The sequence below is a fragment of the Podarcis vaucheri genome, assembly GCF_965113315.1.
Source record: "Podarcis vaucheri genome assembly, chromosome: 1".
Taxonomy (NCBI): domain Eukaryota; kingdom Metazoa; phylum Chordata; class Lepidosauria; order Squamata; family Lacertidae; genus Podarcis; species Podarcis vaucheri.
In genome coordinates, this window is record NC_138759.1 from 88,424,972 (window position 1) to 88,452,583 (window position 27,612).

General features: G+C 45.7%; 1 protein-coding gene and 1 long non-coding RNA gene across 5 annotated transcripts in view; one reads left to right on the forward strand and one right to left on the reverse strand.

Annotated features, from left to right (window-relative positions):
- The window catches only part of LOC309520384, a 119,832-nt gene that overhangs the window by 7,264 nt on the left and 84,956 nt on the right, over positions 1-27,612 (forward strand). The window lies entirely within an intron of this gene.
- On the reverse strand, positions 283-27,433 carry IHH (Indian hedgehog signaling molecule). Of its 2 annotated transcripts, none has more exons than XM_082201848.1 (3): positions 26,224-27,433; positions 12,333-12,594; positions 283-4,151 (listed from the first exon to the last, which is right to left on the reverse strand). In XM_082201848.1, the coding sequence occupies exons 1-3, from the start codon at positions 26,527-26,529 to the stop codon at positions 3,502-3,504; spliced, it is 1,218 nt and encodes a 405-aa protein (XP_082057974.1). In that variant the 5' UTR covers positions 26,530-27,433; the 3' UTR covers positions 283-3,501. The 2 variants fall into 2 exon arrangements, with proteins under 2 accessions (XP_082057974.1, XP_082057975.1); XM_082201849.1 differs by lacking the exon at positions 26,224-27,433 and adding an exon at positions 13,882-14,650.

The following is a 27,612-nucleotide window of genomic DNA, read 5'->3' on the forward strand; positions in this document are numbered from 1 at the left end:
TTGAAAGAAGCATTCTAGTGTCGCCTGTAGGGTGTTGCAGGGTGTGCTGGCTTTCGGAGGTGGTGACAGTTTCTCTGGTTTGCAAACATACTCACAAAAAGGTTGGCAACCTCTGTGTTAAGAAATAACATACTTTTCCTTCAGAACACTCGAATTCTCCTGATCATTCCATAATGTCTGTTAAAGTAGAGATTGTATGCTGGGAGCCAGACCTATGTATATCTGTGTTTGTGTGTGTGTGTGTGGTCTTTTGACTCAGAGAGAAAAGACACAGACACCAAGTGTGGGTCAAGAGATTTATTAGACTTCTTGCCTGTTTAGGAAATCTACATCCAGTGAAGAGACAAAAAGCTTTGCAATTCCCAATGGTCCCATTAAAGTATCACTTCTGAAATAATTCTTAAATACTTTTATCCTTAGAAAAAAATGTCCCATCCCACCCCATTTGGTGTCATTCAGCAAAAGGGTTTCCTCACCAGGGAAATCTTTTTGAGCACCCTGCAAATGCAAGCAAATAAATAAATGTCATGGGGTAGGAGATGATACCTTCCCAGATGCTACCACCCCAGTCACAATATTGGGACTGTGGGGGCCTTCTGAGCTACGCTGCTAGCAAGGGACATGCTTATTCCTTGTTGTCTTGATGACTTAACTGGTACCAGACAAGGAAGAAGTAAGAGCGTGGGGAAGGAGCAGATTTTGGATCTGACTAGTGCACAAAGTGCTACGGGATTTCTTTAAGGAGATGAATGAAATTAGGGCATCTGGAACCCATCTAAGGGCTGCTTCACATGTGACTATTTTCAGAATGGATATTACTTGCTTGCCGGAAAAGATTGTATACAACAGCTTTACAACTAAATTTTCAAAAATTAATAGCCTGAGAAAAATATAACCAATTTGCCCACAAAAAAAATCTATTAGTCATCTTTGGCACATGGATGGTCCCGGGGAGAAGGGGGCGGGGGAGAGAATAAATGAACTCTTTACATTAGAAGACTTAACTGCCAAATCACCTGAAAGTTGTTATTACACACAATTGCACAAGCAGCTATTTGTAAGCCTTGTGTACACTGCCACCTGGGGTGAGCATGAGGATCTACTGTTCTGCATGTACACACAGCACAAAGCCACATTTTACAACACATGTGCACATGCGGAAAACTAGTGTGAGTGCTCATCAGACACTGTTGTGTGCATGATATGTATTTTTCCTACACAAAATTTATTTCCTTGGAACAAAATTCTGACACATGAAGAGGCTCCAAGAATGGACCTGTGCATCTCCTTGGCAAATGCATCTTCCCAAACCCATGTTTACCAAGGGAATCTGATTGTTGTGTGCATGCATGTGTACAAGGATGAATCAGTAGATGGGACTGTTTAACACTCCCCCTACCTACAGTGCTCTCCCAGGTAATCTCTGTCGTCATCATCCCCCCTCCCCCAAAAAATCTGGGTTTCTTTCCTTTCTTGAAATGTGGCTGAGCTTTTTTTAAAAAAAGGCCAGGGAAGGGATTGCATCAGAGAATTGGTTGGTTGGGAAATTGTTACACAACGCCCCACCAAAAAACAAACAATCAAACTGATTCTCTCCCGCAAATGTTACGCCCACGATGCTGCATAAGTGTGGTCTCATAGGAACAAGTAGTTCCACCATCCTGAGATACCATGTTATTTCTGAGAATATCCAGGACAGAACAGCTAAAATTGAGCATGTAGTAAACAGTGCATTTCTTCCCTCACATAAGCACAGGCATCAGAACCTCTGCCGGGTTGACTGACCTGACTGAGTGCTGTGATAATGGAGGAAGATTATCTACTCAGTAATTACAACCCAATAATATATATCCTTCTCCAGTACTTTCAGGAAGCAAAGGATGGTTTTACAAAAGGAATCCATCTCTCCTGCCCCTCCATTTCTCCTCCCCGTGTCCCAGTTTGCTCTAACAGAAACTAAGTATTCCAAGTCCTGCTCTCCAGCAGGACAGTCAATATGTCCTACATTGCAGAGGACAACCTTCTGTTTGGAGGGGTGGCAAAGGACAGTTCTTTATTTCAAGGGCTGCCTACTGTGAATCTGGATTAAAAAGAAAGAATCCTAAGAAAGGAGAGCAGTAGGGGAGTGGGGAGGCTTGAAGTTGCCCATCTACAGTTATCACCTGGAAACAGCACACAACACTCACTAGGTCACTGTCTTCCCTGCTATGAAGAGATGTGTGTTTCTATTTAAATAACAAGTCATTATTTCTAAATTTGCAACTACATATAAATTAGTATATGCAAATCAATGGTTTTGATGATGCATTCCCTCGGGGGTGGGGGGATTGTGTAAATGTCCAACCTACCCTTTAGGTGATTTCCTTTCAAGATTACTTAACATGGGGTAACATCCTTAGTTAAACTGTTTTAGCCTCCTTTTGATGAGCATTCCATACTTAAAGCACATTGATAAGGCACATTTCTCTCCCCTATACAAACCCCTGTTCTTTCAGTGCATGGTTATTGGTAGTAGCAGATGGCATGGTGGGGTGGCGGTGTTCACCTGACCTCCCATCAGTCGGATCTACTGGTTACTGTGAGGTAGAGGGGTGAAGTGACAACACTGATGCAAATGCACTGGGAGAAACACAAATTTGTCTGGCTCAACCTCACCACTGCCTTGCCCCTGAGCTACCTCCTGGGAAGTAGCCACAATGCAACCAACTGGAGGTCAGGTGCAAGCTGCCAGTGTCCACTACTGATTATAGGTGGAGTGATTCTTTACTGAATCTGAGAATGAAATGAGGCATTATAAGTATTTCAGGCTTAAATTCACCTGATCCAGAGAAGACGGTGTGATTTTATAAACAACCTTCACTTTCTACTGTCTCTTCCCTCATCATAACTGGTGCCCACCTCTCCATTTCAGGGCTGGTGCACTACCTCTTGTCCCACTCACTGCTCACAAGCCCAGTTGACTGGCAGCTGGAAAGAGCGACGGAAGAGTCCCATACGTCTTCCTTACAGCTACTTTGCCTGCCACAGTGCTAGGAGGAGCACCACATGGATGTCTGCCGAGAGAAAGTGTCCTGCAGGCCCCCCATACTCAGCCCTCCTAGATACCTTCTTGTAGCAGCCCACCCCCTCCTACTTCCCCAGTCTGCATATTGAGATGCAGGATTTCCTTCCCCTCATTCATTCACCCCAGGCTTCCAGGCCTCCACTCACTACCCGCATCCACCTGGTTAACTCCCCCTCTATCAGAGGCTCCTGAACTAAAATAGCAGCATACAACCCTGTCATTGGGCATCCCCTTCTGTAACCTGCCAAAAAGGGGGCAACTCAGAGATAGAGGTCAAAACCTCTCTTTGGCCCTTATGCCTGGGAAAGGGTATAGGGAGCCAGTGGCCTCACCTTTCCCCCACATTCAGGATTCTGGCTACCATGCAGTCCCTCCCTATAACCACAGGAGGTGACACCTGGTTTCTCCCTCTTTAAGGGGCACCTAATGACGTCGTCTCATCTCTCAAACTGTGCTGTGGCCAATGGGTGGAAGCTGTTCGAAGCCAGGAGCATTCGGCCTAGGCGATAGAGAAGTGCAGGGTACCAATGAACGCCTTCTGGTTGAGTCTGCTCACCCCCTGCCAGGCTGCGAAAGAGTCGAAGGGGCCAAAAAGCCAGCTGGGCCAGGTGCTGCTCCTGCACCAAAGCAAAACAAGATGCTACCACTCCATCCACCACCACCGTCCCATGGCGAGTGAGGGGGGCATAGGCCCCAATATCCATCTGCACTGAGGCTGCTGCTACCCTGGCTGGTCTTAGCTCACTCCCATCTGTCACCAGCACATATTGGCCTGGGTGTACCAGGCTGGCAAAAATAGCCTTCATGGGTGCAGTGGCATTCTCCCCCACAAAAAGGAGGTGTGCTGCAGTGAGGGCAAGGCGGCGGGGTGGATCCCGCGTCTCAATGACGTGGAAAGCAGTCCGTGCCGATGATGCCTTGTCCAGAAATGCCAGGAATTCACTGTATATGGGACGGCCTTGCTCATCCATGGCTTGGACCCGCTGCCCAGGCCTCAGTGCCCACACTGGAATCTTGGTCCCGCTTTCTAGAGTTGCCAGTGCCTGGGCTGGGAAACAGCCTCCTGTCTTTGCCGCTGCTGAATGCTCTAGACAAAGAGAGGGAGAGGGAGAAACAAATAGAGAGACCAACCCAGTTACTAGAGGGAGGGAGATTTGATTAAGGTGCAAAGAAGTAAACATAAATGAAATTTGGTAAGATTTAGATGGGCTATGGGTGGTTGTGATGAGGGTAAGTTTTGTTATGGAGGCCTTTCAACTGGAATCAAGTGGCCTCTGTTTTGTAGGTTGGTGGAGAGTACAGTTCATATAGACTACTGATTAATTCATCTAGCAGGGGAGTTGGGAAACTTTGCAGTCCAAGGACCACATTCCTTTCTAAGAAACCCTTGGGTGGGGCACATGCCAGTGGTGAGTGGGGCCAAAGACAATGAATGGAAATTTCACCTTTATACAGGTTAGCTTCTACACATACCCCTTCCCACCCTCCATCCAGGGCAGAAGTTTAATTGGACTTCAATGACACATTTCAGCCATTCAGGAACACTCAAGGAGGAGTGCAAAGCAGGGGCAGTAGGGGCAGGATTGAGAAAGGGGTGTGCTGAGGAGAGTTTCTACTACCAGATAGAGAGGATGGAGGGCCTGATATATGATGTCACATGCACAACAGCACATTAATCATTCATCTGAAATAGCCTTTCCCATCTGATTGCCCTCCAGAGGTTTTGGACTGCAACACCCATCAGCACCAGCCAGCATGGCCAATGGTCAGGGATGATAGAAGTTGTAGTCAATCAACATCTGGAGAGCTACAGGTTGGGAAAGGCTGATCTTGATTAACCAACACCTAGGATCCAATGGTCTTATTGAGTATATCTACACAACTAATTTACACCAGCTAAATAAAAAACATTGGTTAACGGTCATGTCTTCCTCAAATATGCTGGGAATTGTGTGGTAAGGGTGCTAGCAGGCAACCCCTATTTCTGTTTCCTCCTTCCAATCATAGTTTGAATGAATAAATGAATAATGCACACTCTCAAACATCAACAACAAATATTCTACCACTGATCTTTTACACTGTATAACAAAGATAGCAAAGACTATCTTTGTTATACCTGGGAGGAAGTGATCATGTTCTCCTGGGTTGGAAGATACAGAGGCAAGGGAAAACCGAGTGTAGTCAGACACACACTCTGGACTTTAAGAAGGCCAATTTTGAAAAGCTGAAGGAGCTACTGGGTGTGATCATGTGGTCAGAAATATTTGGTGAGAAGGGAGTCCAAGAAGGATGGAAGTTTTAAAAAGGAGAAATACTGGAGGCCCAAATGCAGACAATACAAACAAGAATGAAAAGTAGGAGGCATCTAAGGAAATCAGTGTGGCTGCATAAGTAGCTTACAGATGAACTGAGAGTTAAGAAGGGAATGTATAAGAAATGGAAGAAAGGGGAAATCACAAAGGAGTATACATAAGTAGCCAACAGTTGCAGATGGAAAGTCAGGCTGCCTAAAGCTCAGAATGAGCTCAGGCTTGCAAGAGAGGTTAAAAATACTAAAAGGTTTATTTGGCTATGTCCAAAGTAAGAGGAATAACAAGCAAGTGTTGGATCCTCTGTGTGGGGAACACAGAGAAATGCTATTGGGTGACAGAGAAAAGGTGGAACTACTCAACACCTACTTTGCCTCTGTCTTTACTCAAAAGGAAAGTGATGCCCAACCTGGTGATAACAGAATAAATGATGTAAGGAGGGCGCTGCAGCCCAATATATGAAAAGAGGTAGTAAGGGAATACCTAGCTACTTTAAATGAATTAAAATTTCCAGGGCCTGATGAACTGCAACCAAGGGTACTAAAGGAGCTTGTGGATGTAATTTCAGAGCCTTTGTCTATTATCTTTGAGATTTCTTGAAGAACAGGTGAGGTCCCTACAGACTGGAGGCCGGCAAATATTATCCCCATCTTCAAAAAGTGGGGAAAGGAATAGCCAGGCAACTACTGACCAGTGAGCTTGACATCGATACCAGGGAAGGTCCTAGAACAGATAATTCAACAGTCGATCTGAGAGCATTTAGAAAAGGATGCTGTGATTACTAAGACCCAGCATTGTTTTCTCAAAAATAAGTCATGCCAGACCAATCTGATTTCTTTTTTTGATATAATTACAAACTTGGTGGATCAGGGAAATGCTATGGACGTAGTGTATTTTGATTTCATTAAGGCTTTTGACAATGTCCCCCAAGATATTCTTGCGAGGAAACTGGTAAAATGTGGGTTGAAAGAGATAACTCTTAGGTGGATTTGTAGCTGGTTGACTGACCAAACTCAAAGAGTACTCATTAATAGTTCCTTGTCATCCCGGAAAAACGTGACAAGTGGGGTGCCACAGGGTTCTGTCCCGGGCCCATTGTTGTTCAACATCTTTATAAACGACTTGATTGAACGAATTGAGGGGATGCTCATCATTTGCATATGACACCAATCTCAGAGGGGTAGCTAATGGCGCAGAAAACAGAATCAGAATTAAAAATGACCAGAACAGATTGGAGAACTGGGTGCAAGCTAACAAAATGAATTTCAATAGGGACAAATGTATGGTTCTGCACTTAGGCAGGAAGAACCAGATGCACAAATATAGGATGGGGGTCATCTGGCTTACTAGCAGTACATGTGAAAAGCATCTATGGGTCTTGGTGGACCACAAGCTTAACATGAGTCAACAGTATGATGCATCAGCAAAAAAGCTAATACTATTCTAGGCTGTATCAACAGAAGTATAGTGTCCAGATCAAGGGAAGTAATAGTACCACCCTATTCTGCTTTACCTCCCTGCTCACTGTGTTTGAAGCAATAATTTGCTCTCCACATACAAATGCAGACACTCAAAACTGGCTTGCACTGACTGTAAGTCCAAGTGCACACACTTGGAAACTGTGTCCAATTCTGGGCACCACAATTTAAGAAGGATGTTGACAAGCTGGAAGATGTGCAGAGAAGGGCAACCAAGATGATCAAGGGTCTGGAAACTAAGCCTTATGAGGAGCGCTTGAAGGAGTTGGGTATGTTTAGCCTGGAAAAGAGGAGACTGAAAGGAGATATGATAGCCATCTTCAAAGGGCTGTCACATGGAAAAGAGAGCATGCTTGTTTTCTCCTGCTCTGGAGGGTAGGACTCGAACCAATAGCTTCAAGTTGCAAGAAAGGCGATTCTGACTAAACATTCGGAAGCAGTGGAACAGACTACCAAAAGAGGTGGTGGGACTCTTCTTCCATGGAGGTTTTTAAACAGAGGTTGGATGGTCATCTGCCATGGATGCTTTAGCTGCTGCATTTCAGGGGTTTGGACTTGATGACCCTTGGGGTCCCTTCCAGCTCTTAAGATTCTGTGATTCTATGATTCTCTAACTGCTTTATAGGTTTGGCAAATACAGTTTTACTGCCCTTCAGTAAATCTGCCTCAGTCTACTTGTAGTGCTTCTTTGGTTAAGATCTGTATTTACGATTTGGCTTCTGCTTGGAAGTAGAAAAGGTGGGAAATTAATGACATGTAAAGGAAGAATCCATTCTTTAGCCATCAGCGTTCAGTGAAAGGGTAGGAAAAGCCACCCTCTAAAAATGGGTGGGCTCAACAGCCAATTAAGAGCATCAGAATAGATCTGCTCAGCAAGTAGCCTGAGAAACAAGGACCACAATAAGAAGAAATACAGTGGTGCCTCGCAAGACAAAATTAATCCGTTCCGCGAGTCTCTTCGTCTTGCGGTTTTTTCGTCTTGCGAAGCACGGCTATTAGCGGCTTAGCAGCTATTAACGGCTTAGCGGCTATTAACAGCTTAGCGGCTTTAAGAAAAAGGAAACAAACTCGCAAGACGTTTCGTCTTGCGAAGCAAGCCCATAGGGAAATTCGTCTTGCGGAAAGACTCAAAAAACGGAAAACTCTTTCGTCTTGCGCGTTTTTCGTCTTGCGAGGTATTCGTTTTGTGAGGTACCACTGTACTTACTTTTCAAGAAGGGAGCTATGGCTTCTGAAGCTTACATAACCCAGCAAACAATCAGAAAGCTGGTAAAGCGCACATAGTTTCTAAATAGTACTGATTTAAATTTCTTTAAAACTTAACAATAGCCCTGCTGGATGAGGCCAAGGGCCCATCTAATTCAGTATCCTGCTCTCACAGTATCCCATGGAAAACAAATAATAATAATAATAAATAATACGGCCTCAGTCCTGTATACCTGAAGGAGCATCTCCACCCTCATCGTTCAGTCTGGACACTGAGATCCAGCGCTGAGGGCCTTCTGGCGGTTCCCTCATTGCGAGAAGTGAGGTTACAGTGAACCAGACAGAGGGCCTTCTCGGTAGTGGCGCCTGCCCTGTGGAACACCCTCCCTTCAGATGTGAATGAAATAAGCAGCTATCTTATCTTTAAAAGACATCTGAAGGCAGCCCTATTTAGGGAAGTTTTTAATATTTAATGCTGTATTGTTTTTAACACACGATTGGAAGCTGCCCAGAGTGGCTGGGGAAACTCAGCCAGATGGGCAGGGTATAAATTTATTATTATTATTATTATTATTATTATTATTATTATTATTATTATTACTATTATTATTACCTGCTAGCAGGAACTCCATACAACAGTGCGATGATGGCAATGTAAAGCATATTGTATCATGTGTGATTTATGCAGCATTGACTTCCCTCTAGCTAGTTCTTCAGATCCCTAAGATAAAAGGAGAGCCTCCCCAAGGTAGCAGAGAATATGTCCCGCTCTCTCTAGGCACTTTTCATGTCCAACTCCCTTGCACTTAACAAAAACAGTACTCTTTTCCTCCAATTCTCAGTTGGTTGTTTTTCAGTAATGATTCTAAACAGTTCTTTTTTCAGGGAGCACTCAAGGGTATGCAGTATCAGTAGCCCCCATCCACCCCTGTTAAAAGTGTAGCGCTTACTGTAACAACTTCATGGTGAGCACTGGAATCTTTTTCCCCCCTTAAAAAAAGCACTGATTCTAAAATGAACAAACAGCCATCCACAGCCTTGCAGAAGAGGGCCAAGAGGGCAGTGCCTTTCTTTCTCCTATTCACTTCACCGTTTGTAAGAATGGGGGTCCCTGTCTACAGGGAGCAGCCATCACAGCCCCAAGCTCACCTTTGGATCTGGCATGCAACTGACTTGTGAGATAATCTCAGTGTTGTGCAACATCTGCTGCTACTGTTGGTCAGATTTAGCCACATGCAAACAGATGTTGGTATGTAAAGAACAATGGAGCTGGTACTGCAGAGCAACTCAGAGAGTGAGCTGCTATAGGCATGTTCTCCCTTTCGTTCTTTCTCTCTCTTAGTCCCATGTGTGCAATAAGTAAATAATAAAAATGGTCTGCCGTACTCATATAATTCATTTGAAACCAATTGCAATGTCTATATGAAATGCTAAAAATTGTCACCATGTGGAAAGAAGACACTTAAAAATGGAGAATTTAGCAGATGCCATGCCATAGTCATGCATCTGCATATCTCCGTTGTTCAGTCTTGCCTCACAGATGATATAGTCATGGCCAAGTGACCAAGGGTGCCCTTTTGAGCATACCATATGTCAATTGAAACAGTAAAAATCAATACACAGTGTATCTTCATTGTTTGGGAAGGGTCACAGCGCAGTGAAAGAGCACATGCTTAGGTCCCAGGTTCAATCTCCAGCATTTCCAGGTAGAACTGGGAAATACTCCTGTCTGAAACCCTAAAGAACTGCTGCCAGTTAGTTCAGATAATACTCAGTGGTCTGACATTGAAAAAGGCAGCTTCCTCTGTTCTTATGACCTGCTTGCTACATGGATGATACAGTCAAGAAGGTGCTCCTGGTACCATGAGCAAGACTGTGCCATCTCTGTGCCAAGTCCAAACAATGAAGATACATAGAGGTGCAATGAAAGAATCCCCTTCCAGAGTCTGATAAGTGCTTTACAGGAGACATTTTTGTGAATGTTCAGTTAATTGGCATTCATCCATGGAACAGAAATCAAACGAACATTTGAGCCAGTGTAGGATGTATGTTCATTTTAAAAAATATCATTTTAAGCCTTCTAGGTAAAAATACACCGAGCCTGTTCTAAAAGAGGGTTTTGTGTGTTTTTTTGCTATGGGATCAGGTTCAGTGGCTATGGCCAAGCTAGTGTGCAACCTGGAGGGATTGTAGTGGTAGTTGTTGTTAGTTTGGTTTCAGCCCAACTCTCTAGGAAAAGGGCAAGTTCAAATATAAAAAGTTAGTATAGCTCATTTTTTAAAAAGGAGATAAGACTTACAGAAGCCAAGTGGATGAAGAGATTGGGGGAGGGCAGAGGACAGACAGACCAGGCCACACAAATGGTACAAAAATAAAGGCCATTTATTAAGGTACTTATGGCAGGCCAGCTGCCCTGAATACACACCATTTCCAGACACTTAAAAGTCCTCCATCAAACCAGTGTTTGCTTCTCTCACACTTCATCTTACACAGGCCAGGACATTCCTTCTGTACTGAGTATGTTCCACTGCATCAGGAGTGACCAACCCAAAGCCCTCCAGATGCAGCTGAACTACAACTCCCATCAACGCTCATTATTGGTCTTGCTGGCTGGGGCTGATGAGTGCTGGAGTCCAAATACCTGGCAGGCCACAGGTTAGCCATCCTGGCACTATACATTTGCCCTACCCACCATCCATCAGCCTGAAATACTGAAGCAATGCCTCCCTTCCAGAATAGCCTGTACTCAAGTGCTTGTCTCCACCTGTAATAAAACTTGCACCCAGGATAAACTTTTCAGTGTTGGCTCACATTCATCCTTTTTGCCTCACCCAGTCTCCATCAAAGCTGTTGCCAACCCCCCAGCAACCAGTGCTTTCCCTGCAAGATTGTGCTGCTCCTCTAGTCATTTACTACCAAGAGAGTTTCCCAGTCTTTGGCACTTTGTACGGTTGCAACATCCTTTTGGAAGCATGGGCACCCAGAAGCAGACACAGCATCCCAGGAATGTGGCAGCATCTAAAGACAAATGAAAAGTGTTTTCCTACTCCTGCTAGTGGAGCTCAGAGGAAATGGACAGTCTGTAGAGCTCCACAGTCAAGGTGCCCAGCTTGGAGGTAGCAGGCCACAGTACCCAGTGCAACCATTTGAAGATTTATGCATAATTTTTTATATCCACCACACTTAGACCTAACTTGCAGCTTTGTAGATATCAAGGCTTTGGGGACCCAAAGTCCAAAGGGACAAAAAGTGCTTGTTTCTTAGCCACTTGGCTGGCACAGTTACTTCCTGGAGAGTATAAAGTGGCACAGTCCATATTGGTGCCAGAGGGGAGAAGGTTGTGCTCCACTCTGGCTGAGCCAGTCTCTTTCTCCAGCGCTGATCTCTCCTGGTGTGCTGCAGTCAGGTAGGTGGAGACTCGGCTGTTGGGTCAGGCAGTATAAGCTCAAGGCAGGGCAAAGGCACTTCCTTCCCATCAACCAGAGACCCTGTGGGTCTGGAAAGGGCCGGAACACCAGCAGCTCATGCTAATGGTCAAAGGATAGGAACAAGATGCCACAGTCAAAGTGTGGTACTCTGGCCAACAGGGGGAGAACCTCAGCACCTAATCCCAACAAACAACTCAGGCCCCTACTGTCCTTAATATACCTAGGGCTGGACCAAACCCGTTGCTGCCCACCGCATGTAGAAATCTACTTTTTTTTTCTGGATGAGAGGATGTGCAGCTCAGATGAAAAATATTAGCCAGGTGTTCAATTGGGAGAGTATTTGCAGGGAAATATTTCCTGTGGCTTTAACAACCAGATCTTAGAGCAGGTGTGCTTGGTCCTAGCCCAGTGAGGGAGACACTCGGGGGAACTAAGCCAAACCAAGATTAGCTAACATTAACATAAGGTATTTAATTGCATGCAGGGATGGGAGAATATCTGTGGTTCACCAGCTATTAATGGACTACAACTCCCATTATCCCTGATCATTGGCCATGCTGGTTGTGGCTGGAGGGAGTTTGAGTTCAACAATACTGGTAGGTCCACAGGTTCCCCAGTTCTGATGAACAGTAAGAATGGAGTACAGCGTTGCTACTGTTATCCCACGGTGACCCATACAAGCAAAAATGTGCTCTTCAACCTTATAATTTACCCACTCCACCTTTCATTACCCCAAACCTTTCTTCAATTGTGCCTATCTCCCTTATTCATGATTCACAGATACTTTCCCACTACCTCCCCCATTCCTGCCAATCTCCCTCAATCCCATCTCAAAACTGGTCCTTACCAGATTTGACAGAGCAGTGAATGTGAGCCTTAGATTCATAGTAGACCCAGTCGAAGCCAGCCTCAACAGCTAAACGTGCCAGCATCCCATACTTGTTGCGGTCACGGTCAGAGGTGGTGATGTCAACAGCACGGCCTTCATAGTGCAGTGATTCCTCTGAGTGGTGCCCATCTTCATCCCAGCCCTCCGTCACACGCAGCTTTACCCCTGGCCACTGGTTCATTACCGAGATGGCCAGAGAGTTTAGGCGATCCTTGCAGCGCTATGGGAAGTGGGTGAAAAGTGACAGAATAGAAATAGATTAGCATCATGCACCTACACACAGAGGAGAGCATTACTTGGAAGTACAAAACTTGGATTAGATTGGGGTGGCCATGTGTTGTTCTTGACAAAGGACAATCCTTTCCTTGAAAGGGTGGCAGAGAGCAGTAATAGTAATACTGTATTAACAGTAATAGCAGTACTAGTAGTAAATAATAATAATAATAATAATAATAATACTTTTATTATCTATACGCCGCCCATCTGGCTGGGTTTCCCCAGCCACTCTGGGTGGCTTACAAAATATATAAAACATCAAACATTAAAAACTTCCCGATACAGGGCTGCCTTCAGATGTCTTCTAAACGTTATGTAGTTCTTAATCTCCTGAACATCTGAAGGAAGGGCATTCCACAGGGAGGGCACCACTACTGATAAGGCCTTCTGCCTGGTTCCCTGTAATTTCACTTCTTGCAGTGAGGGAACGACCAGAAGACCCTTGGAGGAGGACCTTAGTGTCTGGGCTGGATGATGGGGGTGGAGACGCTCCTTTAGGTATACTGAAATCTGTTTTTGTTTTGTTTTGTTTTGTTTTGTTTTGTTTTGTTTTGCAATGTGTAAATGTGTAGCCTAGATTAAATTCCCCACCATATCAAGCATTGCTTAGCCACAGTCCAGAACATTTGCCATCTGGGCAACAAAGAGCCACACCTGGGTCAACACACATGCAGCGAAATGATGTGATAACATCCTGACATGGTAGCAATTCAGTCCACTGCTAGATGCTAAAGTCACTTTGCTTTTCAAAATATATTCTACATTCTTGTTAAACCCCTCTCTAATTTTAATAATAATAATAATAATTTTATATACAACCCTTTATCAAAAGATCCTAGGGTGCTGTACAACATTAAGAACACATTTTATAGAGCATAACAATAAAAACCTAATAAAAAGCACAATAATAGACAGCATAATAATAAAATAATCATAATAACAGCCACTCCCCCAGCTTTAACAGACCACAGATTATTTAATGGACAAAGGCCATACAATGATGGTGCCAGGCAAGCCTCTCTGGGGAGAGCATTCCACAGATTGGGGGCCACCACAGAAAAAAGACTCATTCTTGTGTTGCCACCCTCTGAACCTCTCAGGGAGTGAGGACATAGAGGAGAGGCTGTCCTTAGGTATTGCGGTCCTGAGCTGTGTAAGGCTTTATAGATCAAAATCAGCACTTTGATTGGGTTCAGAAGCTAATTGGGGATAATAATAAAAACCACCTTACATCAAGGGCACTGGCTCCTGGGGGCCAAGGCACTGTGGGCCCCACAATCTCTTTCTTAGGGGTCCAGACCCCTTCAATGTTCAGAGGGCCCCATGTGTGATGTCCTGACGTAGCATGACATTGTGTGTGTGTCATCAGGACATAAAGACATCATGTCATAAAGATGTGACGTAAAGACGTTGTGTTGGGCCCCTTCAATCCTCCAGAGAAGGTGGTACCTCTCCCTTACATAGAGACATAATGGTCCCTCTAGATTGTCAGGATTTTGCAGGAGGGATTCAAGCACATACTGGGACTTTAAGTGTGTGCAGTTAATGTGGATTAAAAGTCTCCAGTGCACAACAAATCCTCCTTAAAAAAAGACTTTCTGCAGTTGGAAAATGATTGGAGAATGCATTGAAAAGTGTGGGATAAACTAATGACTAACAAGAAGATGTGTAAACACTCCAAAGTAGATCAGGATGGGTACAAGATGGGAGATGATTGCCATTTAACTGCCCTGTAAACAAATCAAAATGAAAGCTCATTAAAGACTGGTCATACTGTAGTCTAATCTCTGTGTAAAGCAAGTCAGGGTGAAAGTTCAAGAAACAGGTAATCTGGAGGGGCCCAGTTTCTCAGCTCAGCCCTTGTTCCTGCACAAGTAACATGGGTTCACCCACACCACTTTTTAAAATGCATAAGAGAACGTTTGGCAAAGTTAGAGAGATGTTGTATGCATGTGCACAGAGTTGCAGGATTTGTAGATAAACCTCTATTATTTTTGTAGCATCCCCAGAAGTTTTTTCTAGGTATCAGGAACCTAGAAGTTTTTTCTAGGTATCAGGAACTCATTATTAATATATAGATATACACACCACATGGGCGTGTCATGCTCTTTTGCTTCTGTCCATACCGAACAATATTAAATTCATTGCTTTACTGTCCTATTTTCCCTCCATGCCCTATTCCTGAACCTCACTGATTTGGCTTACAAGTAAATGAGTCACGAAATATGTCACTTGTGACTAAAGTCCTGCACAGACCTAAACGCTTACATTAACCCTGGAATACCTGCACAGGCCATTCTGAGAGCAGCCAAACTGAGTTTCTTGCAGGATGCCAATTGATTGGTAATGACCCAGGTGATCACATGTACATTGGTGCTGTCAGGGCAGGACTTTGAGGCAGAGGTCCAGTGCCCCTTTCATCAGAACAAGCAGAAGTCCCCCCCATCCTGAATACAGCAGTGCTGGTTTCCCACAACTGAAATAAAATGAAGTAAAACACATTTCTATCTAAAGAGGGTGTGTGCGTGTGCTAGGTTCAGAGTCAGAATGTCCTAAAACACCACTTCACTCATGCTGCAATATTCACACATACAGTGGTATCTTGAATTACATACGCTTCAGGTTACAGACTCCACTAACCCAGAAATATTACCTTGGGTTAAGAACTTTGCTTCAGGATGAGAACAGAAATCATGCAGCACAGCAGCAGGAGGAGGAGGCCCCATTAGCTAAAGTGGTGCTTCAGGTTAAGAACAGTTTCAGGTTAAGAACAGACCTCCAGAACGAATTAAGTTCTTAACCCGAGGTACCACTGTATTTCATGAAATCCTGGGACATCACAACAGAGAAGCAGCCCACATTGGAATGTGTGGTTTTGTGTGTGGAAAAAGAGGGGAGAATCATCCCAAACTGCAAAAAGACAGCAAAGCCCTTCCATGTGTGACCTTGGAATGTGGCCAACTATCTGCAAGGATGAAAGGCCTGACCCTCCCACTCCTTAGGTCACGTTTCACTCAGCCTTGAGAAGAGGGCAAAGAGCAATGCAGCAGCAGCACAAGGGTGAGGCAAAAAAACCGCCCCTGCATTCAGAGGAAAGGTCATATATGGCCAGGGCTGGCCTTTGTCCCTAGTAAAACAGGGCAGGCACAAAGGGCTATCCCAGTTTCTACAACCACACACACCACTGTTTGTTCTGGACCTCAAGAGATAAGGTGCTACAGAAGGCAACAAACAGTGTTTTATATATGAGAGAGATTTATTTATTTCCTTAAAACACCATAGGAAAGGTGAGGGTTACATAGTTTGGGGTTACATAGTTGGGTTCCCATCCCCATCTCTGGCTCACTTTTCCTTCTAACAACAGTTAACAAACCACTCCAAATCACCCTAACTTTGCATACTGTAGAAACAAACAAGCTGATGAGTCCCTTGGGTGAATCTGGCTACATCAGGTTTTGTGAGATTATTATTATTTATTTTATTTTATTCAATTTCTTACCCACCCTTCACCATATGGTTCCTGGGTGGAGTACAGCAATGCTTTTTTAAAAAAATAAAGTACAATATTAAAACCAGTTTAAAACAAATGTTAAATTGCAGACCAAGAATAAGGACTAGCTCTAGACATGTCAGGGCCCCAGAACACCATGTTAAAATGCTAACTCCTGAGTTAGTGAATCCAAATACATGGGCTGTTCCTCTCATCAAAATAACTCCTCTTAATACAGCCTTCAGACAAGACTTTGTTTGTTATTCCTCACAGTCAGCTGCACAGGGAATAGCCATTGTACCCATCACCTTCACCTCACATTCATACTCTTCCAGGCTATATCATTTACCCAGAGCAATGGGAGAATTACATAGGGAATCACAAGGTACATATTCTTCTGCAATGGGAATAAATTCAGAACTGATTCACATATATGCTAATTCCAGCTGCAGCCAGAAGGTGTCAGCATAGAGCTGCAACAAGAAAGCCAATTGGCACAAGGCAGGTGCTTTAATTCATTGACCACAAGGCAAGTTCTAAAGAAACACCTCTGATGCCCAGATATAGGAACAGATACTCTCAGAAAGAATCCCCAACATTAGGTGCTGAGGCTGCTGTACCATGGTGCAATTTGAGCTACAATGAAGGATTTGGAGAAAGCAGCAGAAGAGGAAAGGATCAAACTATAGTAGCTATGTAAGCCTCAGTGCCCAATCAATTATCCCAAGGCTAACAGCATGGGGGCTACATGTTGAGCAGTAAAAAAGTGGGATTTTGTTAACAAGGTGCTAGATATTTGGTGAAGCACATAACACGTCTGCCCTTCCCACCATCCAAGGGGATAATCATAAATTGTAAATATAAATACAGGGCACATTTTCAGACTGCTGCTATTTTCTGGTGGGATTCAACCACATATTGACAAATTCAGGCAGCACAATTATACCTGATTGGCAGCTCTTGTGTAACAAGCCCATTTTCTCCAAAGACTGCACTTTTTGCAATAAGGGAAGTTACAGAAATGCACTGGAGGGTGTGAGATAACACTTGCTTTGATGCAACATCATTCAGCCTCATTAATGTTGTCTAATTTCTCTGCAAACAAATCAGGCTGAATGCTCAGTAAACAGCACATGGAGCGGTACCTGCTCACATATGAAAGGGATGAGGTTCTCCTCCTTTCTTGCCTCAGTTACTGAGTCCAATTCATCAGTAAAAGGACAAAATTCAGCAAGCCCTGCTTCCAACACTATACCCACATATATTCAGCCACAAATATTCTCCAGGGTTCCCTCTCCACACCCTTAGAATGGAAGCCACATTCCAGGGCATGCAGTCAGTGATGCTATGAAGAAGTTGTCCATGGTGAAAGGTGGGGATAGGAACTATATTTACTAATCATTTGGCAATACCAGCACTGTCCATTTGCTCCTTGTCCAGAAAATGTAACCTACAGGAGTGGCTAACCTGTGGCCTTGCAAACATTGTTGGATTCTAACATCTATTAGCTCCAGCCAACAATCCCAGTGGTCAGGGGTAATGGGGTTCACAGTCCAGCTGCTGCAGGTTAGCCTTCTCCGATTTATATTATAGTGGACAGATCTACAGTACACTTTAGAGAAGGGCTGGTAAGTGTTAGTGTGGTATAGAGCCTAGAAAACAAGGAATACCTGGGGTTCAAATCCCCATTCAGTAATGAAACTCACTGGATGACTAGTCATTATCTCTCAGTCTAACCTACTTCTCAGGGTTATTGTGAGGATAACAGGGATGAGGGAGAGAACTACATATACCACTTTGAGATCCTTGGAGGAAGAGTTGGGTTTTAAAAATTAGCAAATAAGCCTTAATGGCAAGGTAAAGAAATGGCACGTGGCAAGCAAGGGCAGGAACTACATTGTTTCTGTTTTATACAGCACTGTACACATTGCTTGTGCTAAATAAAGGTTAAATACAACCCACAGTATTAATTAGGCAGAGCTGGAAGTTTCTGCAGCTCAACTTCTTGGAGAGGACCAGGGCTCTGCTAACAGGCCTTGGATAGACAGGGGGAATTTACCCAGCCTGCGTATTTCTGTGCTGCTCAGAAAAGTATCCACTGTTGTACAAATTGATACCAGCTCCACTAAGTTGCTGGCAACTTTTGGTCTGGAAAGCAAAGAATGGCACTTATTCCTGCAGGAGCACTGAGCAGTGAATAGGCATCATGGGGACCATGAAAGCCACCTCCAGGAGGGACAGTTGCTTGAGGTGCTTGGAAAATCAATTGTCTTGGTAGAGTCAGAGAACGATGGCTGGAGCTGAGCACTAGACCCTAGAACTAGTACTCTTTCCCCTATCAGTTTGAGAGGGGGAAAGACCACCAGCAGCTCACAAACGAATACCAGCAGCCTGTTCATAAGCATTCATGATGCTTTGTGCTAATGATGGTATTGGGGCTGTTGTCCCACTTTATATAATGTATGCACTTGCAAAGGTTTTGGGGTGGACGTACTACTTTGTTTCCAGCCAATCTATATCCTGTAACCTTTTGATGGAATTCTATAACTTTCTATACCATTGGTGTTCTGGGTTTGGTGGCTTCTTCTTCTTTTTCTGCCTGCTTTTCTTGTGCTACTGTGCAACAGTACCCCGCCCAGATGGCAATAATGCAATCATATTGAGGGAGCATCACAGAACATCTAATAAAGCAGAATGATGTGTGAACAGTTCAGTATATATCCACCACTAATGCAATATTATTGCATCAATCACATGTTGCAGAATACACCCACAAACCTCCCTACCTCCGCCCATGCATGCATGCACGCACACTCCAATCTGGAGGAGCCCAGAGGATGTTGGTCTGGCCTAACTTAAGCTCCCTGCAAATCATGGTGAGGGAGGTTTGGTTCAGAGAGCAAGGAGAAGGAAGCTGGGGCTGGGGGGCGGTGATGGGTGGAGAAGAGGTGAGGCAACTATTCCTGGGCCTTATCTCCACCTCTGAGCTCAGGCACCAGAAGCAAACAGAGACTGACATTCTTGAGAAAGATGGAGTGATAAGGACATGTGGGCGGGATCCTGTTGCCCAGGGATATGCAGACCCTTGGACTTGATGAAACTCAAGTCAAGAGCAATAAGAAACCAGCAATGGGGGTGGGGATGGAGAGGAAAGGAGGGGCTGAACAAGAGCACCCCTCATGCTCAGGTGATACATTTTGAACCTCGCATCATGCCTCAGAAGCTATGCCTTCAGCATGCCTGCCTGCTCTGGAGAGAAGGTGAGGATGCTGGCAAAAGTCCAAGTATTATCAGGTTAGCTTGTTGCTGTAAACATACACAAACATCATTGGATTTCAGGTTCCCTCATCCCTAACCACTGACCATGCTGCCTGGGACTGATGGGAGATGGAATCCATCTTCTGACGGGCCAAAGGTGGTTCTTCCCTGAACTATAACATGCTAAGTGATACTTCTAGCAGAGTCTCTTGAATGCGGAGCCCTTGTTGAAAGCCACATAGATCCCAAGCCCTGTTAATAGAGGCAATGCATGATTTTATGTTATGATTGTTCAGCCAGATAATCCATCCCTATGCCTAATCAAGCTGCCATGTGCAACACCAGTGAACCTCTTTGGTTTGCCTACTCTGTCACACTCTCTGTATTTTAACCAGTGACAGCCCCCACCCCCATGCCCCTAGGGTGGGTGAGAGCACTGACCCAGCAGACCTCCAGCTGCATCCCAGAGGCTTTAGGAGACTCACCTGCACCATAACCCTGACTGGTGGCAGGCAGGGTGGCAGACCAGGAGGGGGAAATAGCTCTTTATCTGCATTCCTAGAGCCCACAGGCATTTCTCCGGTGATACCGAAAGAGTCCTACATAACTTCCGGCTCCACAGTACCCATCCCCCAACTATCACCATCCCAGGTTCCTGCTCCAATGGGCAAGACTTGTGGAATTTACAAGAGGGAATAGTCCCCTGTGTAAGCATCTCAGTCATGCTTGTGTCAACATCTTCACAATGCTCAGCACTCACCTTGCTCAAATATCCTTCTAGCAACCCTGGCCAGCAGGGGAAACTGAGGCATGGGGGAGGGGGAAAATAAGCCCCATTCAGCATCTTGGTGTCAGAACTGAAACCTACAGGTTCTTGTAACTATGTCATTTAGGGAGGTGTTAGGAGCACCCCCTCCCCCAGTCTTTCAGATCACAGGGCTCTGTACAGAGCAGTAGCCACATCTCATTGGGTCTATACTCCAAGAGGCAGTTCTAAAACATTTAGTCAGTCAGATCTTTCTGACATCCCCTGTCACTCCAGAGGTCGAATCTACTACAACCACTCTGTTGTACTTCTTCCCCTACCCCACCACAAAAAAGAATAGCTGGCCAAAAGTAGCTAGACCCTAGCAATTCACCTCACAGGCCTCCCTCCCAACCTTTCTTCCCACTAAGCACTGGTTATCTCAGACTATTGTCAAAACCAAGGCTTTAATCAAGGCCCTCCAAATGTGGCCCTCCAAATGTTGCTGGTCTAAACAACATCTGCAGGGGGCATAGGTTCCCCATCCCTGCTTTAAATGTTAGGAGTTTGTTTGTTTTTCATTTACCACATCTGTAATGCAAAACTTCCACTTGGCTAAAATGGACATCCATACATGCACACAAACAAACAAACAAACAAACAAACAAACAAACAAACACTACAGGGCTTTTTTTAAGGGTCCAATGTGAAAACGCTCCCAGAGCTGGTGACAGAAGGCAGATTGTTTTCCCCAGTCCTTCCTATTCTAGATTTAGTATATAACCCTATTTGGGGCCACCATCTCCTCAAAACAGGCTAAATGGAGAATCCGGATGGTTTTTAAAACAAAGATTAGACTCTGAATAGTTTGCTTTTTATGAATTAGCTTTGATGTTACAGTATGCTTAGAAGGTGGCCTAGTGAACTCTGGGCTGCCTATAGGCAGTCAGATTCTTTGCTTCCAACTTAATAAGCAGGATCACCTTGCTATAACAATCCCCCAAGACAGATTCTATCCCAGTTATGTTAACTGGAAAGCTAGGGCATCCCTTTCAAAACGTCCCAAACATAAGGATCAGCCTACTAATTTCCCCCACAACTACTTCCCCCAGGTCAATTCCCCGCAGACGTTAGCCAGAGGTAAAGCAGTGGGTAGGCAATGAGGTAAAGCTAAACACCTCCCTCCTGCCTACTAATTCTCCCCTGCAAAACCTCCTTCCCCTTCACATGGTAAACATAGGATTGGAAAAACCATGCTTCCTGTGCAATAATGTCATTCCAATCTCCATCTGAGTTAGCATACTCAGGATCCTGCTCCACATTGTGTTATGTGATTCTTGGGTAAGCACATTATAACAAACTTTTTTACCCTAGGACTTATAAGTGAAGCGGAGGCTCTTGGGAAGGGAAGGGTGTGATGTTTCTGAACAGGTATCACTTGCGTATTAATTCTACTGGCACTTTCAAGGAAGGTAATCCCACTGAAGTTACTGAAACTTATTTCCAAGTAAACACATTTCAGATTGGACTCCAAAGACTAAAATGGATCTCCATATTTTTTATTTTTAAATAATGTTAATTAATAAATTCTTAGTTTTCAAAAATACGTGCATTGTGTCTTTTTTCAAATTGTGTTTTCTATGAATCAGTTTAATTTGCTGTGAGACATTAGTGTTGCATGCAGTATTAGGTTGGGAAGAAAAGAGGTAGAAAGAGGGGAAGGGTGGGCATGGTGCATGGGGTGGGGTGGGGATGCTTCTATTCTTCTATGTAGTGTATGTGTGGGATTTTGTGTCAGCATCACTTGTGTGGGTTCTCTTTCTATTCACTTGTAATATTTCTTTAGTAGTGAGAGAGGTTGGGGGTAGCCTAGGGTGTGGTTAGTTGTCTTTGGTTGGCTGTAGTGAAATTTGTTTGTGTGTGTGAGGGGGTGGATTTTTGGGTCAGGTTAGCCATATTGATTTGTATGCTGTCAGTGGATTCTTGTTGTTGTCTTGTTCGACTATGTATGTGATAAAGGGGAACCATACTCTTCTATTCCATGCATCTTCTTCTATTTGTCCCCATGTCAGTAATGGATCCCCATATTTAGCTTAGAAAGGGATTTTCCCTTCCCATAGTCAGAGACTGGCTGGGGACTAAAAGAGTCTGGTTTCAGCTTTTGCTGAAGCTGCATGTGACATGCTGAGCCTGCTAGGCATGTTTTACAGGGCTCTAGCTCAGTGGTGGAGTATCTGCTTTGCATTCAGAAGGTCCCAGATTAAATCCCCAGAATCTCCAAGTAGGAGTGAGCCTCTCCCATTTGGAAATCTGGAGAGCCACTGCCAGCTGGTGTGAACAATACTGAGCTAGATGCACCAATGGTCTGATTTGATGTAAGGCAGCTTCCTATGTATGCTTATCCCTAGTCCCATAGGCTTTTCTGGCATGGCATACTTGAATCCCTCCTGCTCTATGGCTATAACAGCATAGGAGCCAACTCCTAGGGGCTGTAGGGGCTTCAGCTGCCACAATAAAATATTTGAGGGGTCTGAGCCAGCACAAAGTTTATAAGCATTCCCATTCAAATGGTGTGTGTTCAGTGTGTCATGTGGCTGATTATGTGGGGGGCGCTTATCTGGGCCCCACAATATTTTATTCAAGTTGGTACCCCTGTGTCACAGTAATTGCCAATGTGATGCCCTGCAGATTTTTCAGACTATGACTCCCATCATGTTATGCTGGCTGGGTTTGAGGAGAGTTGCAGTCCAAAATATCTGGAGGGTAGCAGGCTGACGAAGACTGCTCTTCCATGTCATCTGATATTGAACTGCATTTTTTTTATATTGTAGGGTTTAACTGAGTGTCAATAGCATCTGAAGAGCATAATAAATAACCCACTACCCTCTAGCCAGGGATTCTGTTTTCTGACATGACCAAACCAGCACAATATTCCTAGGTGGTTCATAAGCAGAGCATGTCCTCAGAGCTTTCACTATCCCTTGTTAATCTCCATCATTTGATATGCAAAGTCGGCAGCAGCCTCTGAAAATTAATGTTAAAACTTTTGACTGTTGGAGCTAACAGCTGCCAACCAACACCTTTGATGCTTTCATCTAAGCCAGGAGTGGACAGAAGGCTGATCATGATTAACCAGTGCAATGGCACAGGTAATTGGACTTAACAGCCTAACAGCCCATCCACTCATTAGATGGTAATGTGCATTGTTTCACTTGCTTCAGAATGTGATAAATCAACCCCAACATATTTGGAGCCACCCTGCTTATTCTCCCAAGTGGGGCCCCAGACTTCTGCCCCCAAGTCCTGCCCCTGTTGACACTGATGCACCAGTTTCTGGTGATCCACCCAGCACATGCTGGCTGCAAGGATTCTTACAAAGGATGTTGGACAAGATGGACTTTGGTCAAAGCCAGCAAGGCATTTCTTACGTTTGTTTGTTTACATATTTAAATATTTATATCCTGCCCTTCACACCACAAGTTATGTTAAGGGAGCCTGACCACAGTATGCAACTTAGATCACATTTGTAGAATACAAGAATTATGTTCTTTCTTTAAGTAGACCACTCAACACTGATCTTTTTTTTTTAAAGTTTGGGACATGGTGGCGTCTGCCTGCTGCAGAGTAGATCGAATTAGGTCACAATTAAAGATACATTGATTGTTCTTTTTATTTATTTAAATAATTTAATTTAAATAAATAATTAAATAAAATAATCCAACTTCTGGGATTGATTGTACCCACAAAGCACTTATCCGTGCCTAACCACTTGCTCAAGTGCCAGTATTGGGTACTGCTTCTCTGCCTATCACACTTTGGGTGCAATCCTATGCATACTTACATGGGAGCAAGCTGTACTGAACTTAGTGGGATGTAGTTATGGCAAGATGAGCGATGCAACCCCAGAGTCATCTGCGTGCGACTGGACCTAACGGACAGGGGTCCCTTTACCTTTACCTTTCCACACTAAAGCTGCAGCCCTTAACACACTTTCTAGGATGTAAATCCCATTGAACACAGTGGAATTTAGTTTTGGGCAAAGCAACATAGAATTGAACTGTGGGGCTACAATCATCAGTCTACTTGAATAGGTGCCAGGTCCCCTTTGTGGAGAATGAGCCAAAACAGAACTCTTGGTAAACCCAGTCTTTTCATAGTAACATTAGGGGAGAAACCATAGTAAAGGGGCATTGGAGAGAAGCCAAAATAGTTTCCAAGAGGGAATGTGCTAGTTGAATTAGATGCTAGGGAAATGGTTTCTGCAGTGATGGGGAGGACAAACAGCAGGTCAGGGGGCATATATGCCCACCCTTGCTGCCTTGTAAGGCCAAATATGTGCAACCACTGGAGGTAGGTATCAAAGTATTGCCCCCCAGACAGGTTGTTTTTGCTAACAGGCATGCCTTGCTATCACAACCTACTCTCTATGCAAACAAGCTATAATTGGACAGTGGCTATAGAGCTGGACCTAGGTCAGAAATCGGGATCCAGTGGCTCTCCAGATGTTGTTGGACTCCAACATACAGCAGTCCCAGTCTGCATGACCAATGGCTAGGGATAATGGGAATTATGGTCCCCCAACCATACATGAACAGATCCCTGTATGAAATCCTCTCAGCCGCAAAGCTCCACTGGGTAACCTTGCTTGCACTGTACTTTTCAGCCTAGACTATCTCACAGAATTGTTCAGTCTATAATAAGAATATGAAATATGTTGCAAATCTGTGCTGTAGTGATCACCTCTATGGAAAAGGGTGTGGGGAAGAATAAAGTTCATAATAATAATGATTCTTAATGCACTTCAACTATCATTTTCCTCCACATTACAATATGTGTTTCCATATTTCAATTTATGCTGGTGCCTGATGAGACATCTCATTTCTTGAAAGAAATTGAGAGCAGGGATGAGAGAGGGAGGGAGAGAAATGAAAGGATTTAATGCTGTCTGTGAAACTAAGCAGGCAGGCAATCAATCCCCAAACACCTCAATTTCTCCCCATCACCATCCTACCAACCCTTCAAAGTCCTGGGCGCCTCTGCCGGATTGGGACCATGCGCACATAGAACTTCATTTGTGGCAATCCTTTGTGTATCCTCTCCAAGGGAAATGCAAAGGGTAATGACACAAGAACAGGCCTTCACAGTGGTGGCTCCTTGATTGTGGAATGTTTTCCCCAGGGAGCCTGAGGGAGGCAAACCTGACATCTTGACTAACTGTTTGGGGCACCAGGTAAAAATCATGTTTATTCACCCAGGCCTTGGGAGTTTAATTTCCTGAACATGTTTGTAAGTGGGGTGGGGTGGACTTGGATTTGCTCATCTATGCATGTTATTTTATGTTTTTATTCTTGTTTTATATGTATTTTGTTTTTTAAAGTTGCTTTGAGTTCATCCCCCCCAAAAAACCGCAACCAATATATATAATCAATAATAACAAGAAGTTGTCGTGGAACGCATCCGCCCTCACAACACCTAAAGAAGGGTGATTTCTCCCGTGCTACTGCTACCGATGCCAAGCTGATAAAAGGATCTGGCATTGATTATGCATCATCGCCCCTAAACTTTCATCAGGGTTTCCACCGGCAATGAGAGTCTAATAACTTTCCAGGTCTGGATAGGGGAGCAGGAAAGTGATCGGAACCCGGAGCTGACTTGCAAAAAGCCATTCCAAAGGTCCCGGTAATCTCTCCATGCTTCCACGGTCATGGAGCCCTTAGCTACGCTTTGCTTTCCTCGAAAGCTGGCGAAACCCACAGGACTGGATATGGAGGTGGCAGCAAACAGGTGGCCAGAGCCCACACGGAGTGAGCAGGTGCCCCGGAGAAGGGAAGGCGAGCGGCGGAGGATTCCTTCCCTTTTTCCGAAGGGCTCGCCGGCCACTTGGCACAGAGCAGCTCAGTGGAGCGCGGAGCGCGGCGCGGTGTTTAGCTTAGCCACGACAGGGGGCACGTGGGTTCGGGTTCTAGCGTGCCGCTCAGGTAGACTCGAGTGGAGAAGGCAGGCAGCGAAAGCGAACGAAGGCGAGAGACAGGGCGCAGCGCAGCGCCGCGGCTGGAGCAGGGGCTGGGGTTGGTGCCTACCTGGGTCATGAGGCGATCGGCGCCCGTGTTCTCCTCGTCCTTGAAAATGATGTCCGGGTTGTAGTTGGGCGTGAGCTCCTTGAAGCGCTCGGAGTTGCGGGCGATCTTGCCTTCGTACCTGCCGCTGGCGCCCAGCGTCTTCTCGGGCACATTGGGGCTGAACTGCTTGTAGGCGAGCGGGATGAGCTTCCTGGGCGGGCGGCGGCGGCTGCCTACCACTCGGCCCGGCCCGCAGCCGCGCACCGGCGGCGCTAGCAAGAGCAGAGCGCAGCCGCTCAGCAGGAGCAGGAGCCGCGCCGCCTTCATGGCTCCGACGACGACCAGCGGGCGCTCAGCAGCAGGAGGAACTGCAGCGGCGGCGGTGGCGGCGGCGGCGGCAGCAGCCGGGTAGCCCCGGGCAGCGAGCAGCGGCAGCGTCCATGCGGCGAGCGGGGCAGGTGCGCTGATGGGCCGCTCTGAGCCGGCCCGCTCCGGCCGCCGCCAATAAATAGCGCGGGCCCCGTTTGTTTTGGCTGCCGCGGTTAAATCGCCGCCGCGCTCTAGCGGTCAGCGCCGCCGCCGGAGCTGCTGCTCTCGCTGCCGCTGCCTCTGCTCGCGGCGCACGAGTGAGCGACAGAGAGGGGAAATTGAAGAGATCCGGGATCGGGGACCGCCAGGACCGCACCCAGCCCGTGGCCGGCCCTCCCTCTCCCTCTTTCCTTCGCCTCCTCCCCGCGGAACCTGCCTGCCTGCCACTACCAGGGCCCGCCGACGGGGGGGGGGACAGGAGCCCGACCCACCCCCGCGCCTCGCTCACCTGCTGTCATCGGGGGAGGCATGCGCCACGGCAAAGAGGGCCGCCCCTTCTCCCCCTCCCGCCTGGCGCCCAGTCCCAACTCCACGTGCGCCACGAAGAGGGGCCAAAAGGCTGCGGGGCGAGGCACACGCTTACTTGCGAGTAAAGCCCACTTCTGTTAGTGTCAGTTCGGTCGCCGGACAAAAGCCCCCACCAAGTGCAGGATCGGTCTGCAAATGCCATTCTCCACCCCGCCACAGTCCCAGGCTGCCACAATTGGCGCCAGTTCTGGCTGGGGGAGTTAAAACGGGTGCCCAACCCGCTCTCATATCCCTGGCTGGGATTACAAAAAAATTAAGAGGACAGAGAGTTGGGGGCGGGTGCCCTCAGCTCCTCGAAGCTGCTTCCCCTGCTGATCCCTTAATGCCCCCCCCCAATTTACCCCCATCTCCACCGCCCCGTGTTGTGTTTGCCTTGGGGTGTCCCCGCCTGGCTCGCGTGCCCGGCTCCCTGGGTTCCGACGGGGAGGGGGGGGAGTTAAGCTGGTTGAAGTTTAACCACCACCTCCTGGGGCCCTATTGTTCGGCAGGAGGCCCGATATTTCCACAGCGACT